The sequence below is a fragment of the Vombatus ursinus genome, unplaced genomic scaffold (assembly GCF_900497805.2).
Source record: "Vombatus ursinus unplaced genomic scaffold, bare-nosed wombat genome assembly UNPS02014809.1, whole genome shotgun sequence".
NCBI classification, from domain to species: Eukaryota; Metazoa; Chordata; class Mammalia; order Diprotodontia; family Vombatidae; genus Vombatus; species Vombatus ursinus.
The window spans coordinates 6,522,102-6,530,534 of record NW_020954587.1 but is presented as its reverse complement, the minus strand read 5'-3'; the positions used below and the strand labels follow the sequence as shown (position 1 = coordinate 6,530,534).

Below are 8,433 nucleotides of genomic sequence, written 5' to 3'. Positions count from 1 at the left end.
AATGGTTGGATCATTTCACAACTGCACCAACAATGCATTAGTGTTCCAATTTTCCCACATCATCTCCAACATTTATCTGATTCCCATTTTTAAAAATGTCTTTTTTAAGAATATCTACAAGAAGACGTATTTTCAGACTCAACCAAAGTATGCATTTGTTTTACTTAACTGCTTATTTGTAGCAAGGCAGGGCATTTGTGGTGAAGTTGTAGGAAAGGTGGGAGTGGAGGGTTAATGATAATGATACCAATCAAAAGGGAAAATAAAAAGCATCGGTAAAACATTTAGAAAATACGCAGAAGAGAGCCAAAGGAAGTTAAGGAGACAGACTTGTAGGGCAGTATTGGTATGACCATGTTAAATTTAATTTATACTTTTGAAAAATAAAAAGCTGTAATGTATTACATATCCATGGTTTCATATAGAAACCTCTTTTTCTGTTCTTTTTTTAAGGAAAAGTTTGTGTTTATTGATTTCATTAGGTCCATATTGTTCAGAAAGATACTGGCTTTTGCTGCATCATAATCTAATCACATTAGCAAATCTAATGTTTGTCAAATGAAGAAAATCTTAGTCATCCTTTTTTCAGTTTTGTCAGCCTTTCCTTGGTATAATAAAACATATCCAAGAAAACTAGAGGCTTAATTTTAGCTGATTAGTCGACAGTTATTTATTGAGTACCTGCTGTATGCATAATATGCACTAGTGGAAAAAGAAATGAGCAGAGAATCTGAAGACGTAGGTTCTAGTACCAGCCCTCCCATTTCTTTGGTATGTAATCTTGAATAAGTCATTTAGACTCTCATCAAAAGGTGGTTGTATGGATCAAAAGACTATCTAAAAGCACATTGTAAATCTAAAGTATCCTGTAACCATAAGTGCTAGGTAGTATGAAGGATAGAAGAGAATGTAAAATGAGGTCCCTAATTCTCTGGAGCCTATTTTAACATGCTCTTTAGGTCTAGTGAGTTAATTGTGTTAAGGCATTGGTATTACTGCATAAAGCATTTGTTTAGGTAAATTGTACCCTTTCTCAGTCTTTATGATGGTGGTGAAACCAGATGTTACTCCATCTGGTAAATTATACATAATAGATTTAGAAGTGGCATGCTAGGATGTAGTCATGTTCAATTGAAATGTCATTTTAAAGGAAAAAAATTCAAATTGGGTAGCCGTTAATATCTCTGCTCTGAAAAGAAAGCATTGAGGATCATCTTGGATGTTGAGCAGGAGTAGATTTCCATTTTTTTTAACCTTTCACTTGAATACTTTCTGAGTACAATGGAAATAGGAATAACTTTGCAACTTATACAGGTACCATTGATCCTAGTTCACCATATACTATGGTGTCACCAAGTGGAAGAGCAGGAAATTGGCCAGGATCTCCTCAAGTGTCTGGTCCCTCACCAGCAACACGAATGCCTGGAATGTCACCAGCCAATCCATCTCTACATTCTCCTGTTCCAGATGCTTCTCATTCCCCTCGGGCTGGAACAAGTAAATCTCATCACATTATTTTGCACAAATTAATGTCTTTTGTTAATATTATCTTTTTTGCTCTCATACTAATCAATTGAATACATTATGTCCCCACATTTAAAAGACCTATGTAGTTGCTTCTTTTTAAAAAGGGCTTCTGATAAATCATTTTTAAGTCATTTTATATTCAAGTGAAAATTTGAAGATCAAAAGAGATCAGTAATATCTGCTGATAAGTTACCATAAAAGACCGACCCATCCATGCTTTTTTTTTTGTCGTTCAGTCATTTTTCAGCCGTATCTGGTGCTTCGTGACCCCTGTTGGGGTTTTCTTGGCAGAGATACTGGAGCAGTTTACTGTTTCCTTCTCCAGCTCACTTTACAGTTGAGGAAACTGTGGACAGCAGGGTTAAATATGTTGCCCAGGATCACACAGCTAGTAAGTGTCTGAGGTCAGATTTGAACTCAGGAAGATGAGCCTTCCTGACTCTAGGTCTGGCATTCTGTCCACTGTGCCACCTACCTGCCCTGTCCATGCTTTATAGGAAACAAGTTTTCAGAAGTTTTTCCAAAATATTTATTATTTGGTGGCTAGGTTTCCCTTAACCAGCTGGGTCTTTGTAACCTTGGACAAGTTACTTCTCTGTGAGCCTCAGTTTGCTTATCTGTAAAATGAGGGAGTCAAACTAAATGTCCCAAGGTCTCTTCCATCCCTAAATATTATGATCTCATGAAATTCTATGAGCCTCTGCACTTATTTGTCATTAAGTTTATACTGACTGCAGTCAGCTTGAAACAGATTTAGTGCTATGTTGTGATATTCAAGATCATGAATTAAAAATCTTACTGTTGTGGGCCAGCTTTTGAAATAGATTACTTAGTAATAGCATTTCAATCGAATAATAAATATATTAACAACAATAGCTATTCATCAGCAACACTTTGGGAACTCTTTTAATTCAATAGAGTCAAAATAAAGGCCCAGATTTTAAAGTTGTTTTTATAATTCTAGAGTTTTAGTTGTGGTATTGTCCTAACTTTTCAAATTTGCTGCCAATGCCGTAAGTGTATAGAATGGGTTACTTAACAAGAAACACCCACAGTTTGTTTTTTAAATATGAAAGATCATAAAGTTGAAAACAGAAATAAATCAATATAATATTGTCATTGAGGATTGAAATTAATAAATTTTTTTTCAAAAGGTTCTCAAACAATGCCAACCAACATGCCTCCGCCTCGTAAACTACCTCAGCGCTCTTGGGCTGCATCCATACCTACCATCCTCACTCACAGTGCCTTGAATATTTTACTTTTACCCTCTCCTACTCCGGGACTTGTACCTGGCCTGGCTGGTAGTTACCTTTGCTCCCCACTTGAGCGATTCCTTGGATCAGTTATCATGAGACGACATCTTCAAAGGATTATTCAACAAGAAACGGTATTTGGTACTTTACATATAATTTCACAAGCAAAATGAATTTTGAAAGGAAATATTCTAAATTGTGGAATGTGGTCTTTTCCTTCCCACAGCAGAACTAAAGTGATTTTCCTAATGTTACTAAGTTAGTCAAATTAAAGCACCTTTCCCTTAACATTAGCATTATGAATGAGTTTTATTCACATTGTGTTTTCTGATGTGATGGTGCCATGCTTCAGCTTTTTATAGTTCCTGTATCACAGATGTCATCTTCAGACTTGAAGAAGTGCTTAACCAGACTTCCCTACAGATTCTACCATTATGCCTTATTAAAATATGGATGTTTGCTTTTTGAAGACTTTTCAAGATTTTAACCATCTGTATATCTGTAGAAATTCCATCATTTCAAGTCAAATAAGTAATGTCAACTAAGATTGATAGTTCTTTTTACATGTCTATTAAATTTATGTGAAATGTGTGGCCCATTCATTACATATATTATTGTTTATTTTTAAGTTTCAAAGGGAAAACATAGTGAATTTTAAAATAGCTGTCATTTAATTGTAGCCATTTTAGTCGTAACTATTCACATTTTCAAAATGTTTTATGAGAAATTGAGATGTTAAAGTAGACTTTTGGCTTTTTGTAGAAATTAATAACTGCTTGTCAAGCTCCTTATTTTGAATATAGTTGTCAGCTTATTATGTGATCTTTTCTGGCCTCTCCTCTCAGTATTATTCAATTCTATAGTCTCCTGAATATATTAATAATTATATAAATTATTTTGATTTTGTAGCTACAGCTAATAAACTCCAATGAACCTGGAGTGATAATGTTTAAGACTGACGCTCTTAAGTGCAGAGTTGCTCTCAGCCCCAAGACCAACCAGACTCTTCAGCTAAAAGTAACACCTGAAAATGCGGGACAGTGGAAACCAGATGAACTTCAAGTTCTGGAGAAATTCTTTGAAACAAGGGTATATATTCAGTTTGAACAAATTATGCATTTTTAAAAATGGAATGTGAAGTTATGTTAAAATGAAAAATAATTGCTTCTTTTATGTCTTTAGGTTGCAGGACCACCATTTAAAGCCAATACACTAATAGCCTTCACCAAGCTATTAGGCGCTCCAACACACATCCTCAGGGACTGTGTGCACATCATGAAACTAGAGCTGGTGAGTTCTAAGGAAAGAAGCAAAATCTGTTAGTGGTGATGCTCAGCATACCACATATATGCATATACACATACATGTGCATATGTATGTATAAGCAGAAGTATAACTCGAATAAATACAGTAGGTCTGGCTTCTGTTTCTGTGATTATTCTTCACTTACCTTTCTGCCTCCATTCTTTTTTTTACCTATTTTACAGCTATTTTTACAGCTAAAAATAGGAATGGGGATCATTTGGCTAAATTGCCTTTATTGGGAACCTACTTAGCTTATAACTTCATCAAGGGTTTGGGGGAGGGAGTAGAAAACCGGCACTGTTCTTTATGGCAAGGGACGCAGGGTGCTACAGTGGAAAGAAGACAGGCTTGAGAGAGTATGGGTCCAATTCCTACCTCCGATGCTTACTACCTTTCTGACCTAAGACAACACTTAACCTCCCGGAGCCTTGATTTCCTTGTCTTTAAAATGGGGGGTAGAAAAGTGAAACCAGATGGCTTCTGAAGTCCCTACTAGTCTGTGATTCTAATTCAGTAAGAGATACACCTTAAGGAGATAAATAGACTGGTAGACTACTCATCAGTTCACACCAGTACATCATGAGTACTTTCTTGAGAAAGAGTTGAAAGGCAGTGAATGTAGTGATGATTTAACAACATCATAAAAAAGAAATTGACTACATTTTAAGAGATAGGAAACAGCTGGTTACATGACACATGCAGCAGGCATCTCAAAATAAACCTGTGTATGATTAGTCTAGTTCGAGCAGAGGTAAAGTAAGGAAAAATAAAGATGAGAAGGCAACACTAAATACAATTACAGTAGCTCCATCCTGACCTGTTTGACTTGGCTGTTGACTTTGGAAAAAAATGGGAAATGAACAAAAAGAAAGTGATTGATCCTTTCTTAGAGAAGTTAACTGATGCTGGTGATGGCATTACGATCATGGGGCTCAGGAAAGGAAACGAAGAGAGTCCAGTTTGTCATAGAAGCTTTTTTTGCAGAGTGTGAGAAGAGAGATGACAGTGTCACTTCTCCAAACAGTAGAAAGCAATTGAGGAGGTAATGAAGCTTCACAAATCTTGGTGTGAGAATTATTGAAGCAGAATCTTCAGAGAGCCCTGCTGACTAAGACCAGAGGTCTATTGGCAGACCTCCCTGACTCAATGCTCATAGAATCACCGCCTCCTGTAATGGATCAATTTTATGAGGAAGTGGCAATGATACTGATGGTGCTTCATTGAGCTTTGAACTTAAGAGTCAGGAAAGCTGTAGTCAAGGTCCTTTTTTTGCCACTAGCTAACTCTAACTTTGTGACTCCACTTCCCTGGACCTCAGCTTAATATTGGCTAAGTCTTAGCTCTAGTGCCAAGCACATAGTTGGCTCTTAAAGGTTGGTTGACAAAATATTTTGAATTACCTTTTGACTCTAACAATCTGTGACTAAATTCATGTGTGACAAATTTTAAAGACATTCAGGGATCTACTGCTAAGATAGCTCTAAGAGGGCATGACTGAAAGAATGGAAAAGATCCCAAATTTTTTAGTTGTGATCAAGAAGACATAACTGTGGATCCATATATCTACTTCAGTTCAACAAACATTTATGAAGTACTTACTATGTACTTCCTCTTTTCTATAAAATATCTAAGAATCTGTATATGAGAAGGAAATAAAGCATCCTCTTACCAATGATTTTCTATAGGAAGCTTTATCTTCGTGGTCACACTGACTGAGAAGTGTAGAAACACGAGTTCTACTGTGCAATTTCTTTCTGAATTCAACTTAGTAGAACAAAATTAAGCCTCAAAAAAAAAAAGTTTCTCCCTAACACGTGGATAAATTGTAGAATCTTGTATAGCATATAAAATTTCATAATTTAAACATAGCCATGGGAGATAATTTGAGGAATTATTCTGTGACAGGTGTGTAGCTACATGTCTAGTGCACATGAGTGTTGCCTAAGTGCAGCAAAAAGCGGGCAAATATTAGCTCCCTTAAGGTGTTTAACAGTGTCACAGGAGATATCTTTCACAAAATTCATTTAAAAATGTCCCCTAGGTATACCCATCAGTTGGGGAATGGCTGAACAAATTATTTTATATAAATATAATATTATTGAGCTGTAAGAAATTATGAAAGAGTTTCAGAGAAACCTAGGAAGGCTTATGAGATGATGCAGAGTAAAGTGAGAACAGCTAGGAGAACAATTTATATTATAGCAACATTGTAAAAATGAACAATTTTGATCAGAACTCTGATCAGTGCAGTAATCAACCATATTTCTAGAGGGTGGATGATGAAAAATGATACCACTTCCTGACAGCAAAACGATGTACTAAATATGCAAAACAGACACACATTTTAGGGCAGGGCCAATATGGGAATTTGTTTGGCTTGACTATGTATACTTGTTGCAAGTATATTTTGTTTTTCTTTGACCCCCAGTGGTCGAAATAAAAAAATGAATGTTTGATAATTGAAAAAAATTTAATTATAAAAATTTTTAAAAGGAATCTTTATCAAATGACAGGGTTCTCTGAACATTTTTAGAGCTGATATTGTACTAATTGCATTGATCATCAGAACACTATTCTAAACTGAAATCTACAGAAGAGAATAGTCTTACCATCCACACTGAAAAGACAAAGTGAATGAAAATGGAGATAGCCTAACCTGACATTTTCATGGACAGATAACCCATTTGGCTCTTCCATCAGTGTGTATATTAATATCTTAGATAGATGCTGCAGCTGGACAGTGAGCTGAGCCCAGAGTTGAATAGGATCTTATTTGGGAAGTTATATAATATTTTCAGTGTTCTCAAACTGCTCACTGCTGCAGTAGCCCACCTCTTTTTCCTGATGATGTATGTGGTTTCAAAACATTGAACCTCATGAGAATCAAAATGACAAGTGATCCATACTACAGTAGATTCTTAGGTGTGTAAGTAGGCTACAGGATATTAACAGTGGTGACTTACTTGCCTGTGAGAAGTTATGTAAAAGACACCATGGAGGACATGTGTGACTGGAAATGGAAATAAACTGGTCTTGAGGTGAGAATTCAAGCCATAGATGAATTGTGCAAGTGCTACATTGGTACTCTAGAGATAACAAAGGAATTGGAAGAAGGCAATTAAGAAGCTTGTTGGGTAGGTCTTTTGTAGTGCATTTACATAAATAACTGCACAAGGATTGCACAGTATTAGAGGGTCTGGAGGGTGTTGACCTACACTATATAGGGAGTAGATATGTGAATGTGATCATAGATTGATGTATCTAAGGGCATTTTCAAAAAACCTTTGATTCAAGGTTCCATGTGGCAAAGTCTTAATCTTAAATGTTTTGAATCACAGTGGGATACTTGACATAAAGATGGGGAACCAAGGGTAAGTTTGATCAACATGTTGTAAGAATGTCTGTTATTAAAAAAGCTTGAAAGAAATGAATATACAACAAATTAAAGAAACTACTGTTAAAGACAGTACATAGAAAACTATGACATGAGGGGTAGAGGATGACGAGATGATAATTAGCTTAAATAATAGTTTAACAGACTGATAAGTGATGGACCTCTGATAATCCCTGTGAATAGGTTAGACAAACCCACCCTTCTAAGCCCATGTTCTTTGTTAGGGTTAGAGAGAAAATACTGGACTAGATGGGACTTCAGTCTTACCAAGCATGTCACTTTTTTTTAAATTGGTAAGGAAAAGCAACTTTCTCTCCAGTGGAGCTCTGGAAGTCTTAGAGCAATTAACTGTTGTTAAAATTTTCATAAACATCTTTCCTTTTTTGAGATAGTGATTCACATATCTTAAGTTGCCCTGACCAAGTTTTCAGACTAGCTGTTGGACCTCCTGATCAAAATGAACTGTTTAGTTCACTAGGGAAATAATGTGGAGAAAGATAACCATCTCAAGATTTTATTTCCAGACAGAGAGTATGTAAGATAATTATATATATAAATCTATAAGTATGTTCTTAAATGATAAATTCATAAAAACATAGAAAATAGCTGATATTTTTGTGATCTTGTAATAATGATTGTTTGTAGTCTGAAAGATTAGAACATCTAATGCCAAATTGAGATACCAAACTAGAATAACATTTTTATAGCCTTATCAATTACTTTCTTTTTATTTCTAAATATAGTTCCCTGATCAAGCTACACAATTGAAATGGAATGTGCAATTCTGTCTCACAATCCCTCCCAGTGCACCACCTATTGCACCTCCTGGGACACCTGCTGTAGTACTCAAATCCAAAATGCTGTTTTTTGTAAGTATTATCTAGTATCCGAATTAAAAGTGATTTACGAAGTATACTGTTAGCTTTTCTTTTCTTGTTGAGCTTTGTTTCT

At 35.6% G+C, this 8,433-nt stretch overlaps 1 protein-coding gene across 1 annotated transcript in view; it reads left to right on the top strand.

Annotated features, from left to right (window-relative positions):
• Positions 1 to 8,433, top strand: part of MED14 (mediator complex subunit 14) — a 67,496-nt gene that overhangs the window by 54,980 nt on the left and 4,083 nt on the right. Inside the window, exons 25-29 of the mRNA XM_027875565.1 lie at positions 1,315 to 1,497; positions 2,682 to 2,917; positions 3,693 to 3,872; positions 3,966 to 4,073; positions 8,226 to 8,351. Coding sequence (XP_027731366.1) covers positions 1,315 to 1,497; positions 2,682 to 2,917; positions 3,693 to 3,872; positions 3,966 to 4,073; positions 8,226 to 8,351 — 833 coding nt within the window. The remainder of the gene's footprint in view (positions 1 to 1,314; positions 1,498 to 2,681; positions 2,918 to 3,692; positions 3,873 to 3,965; positions 4,074 to 8,225; positions 8,352 to 8,433) is intronic.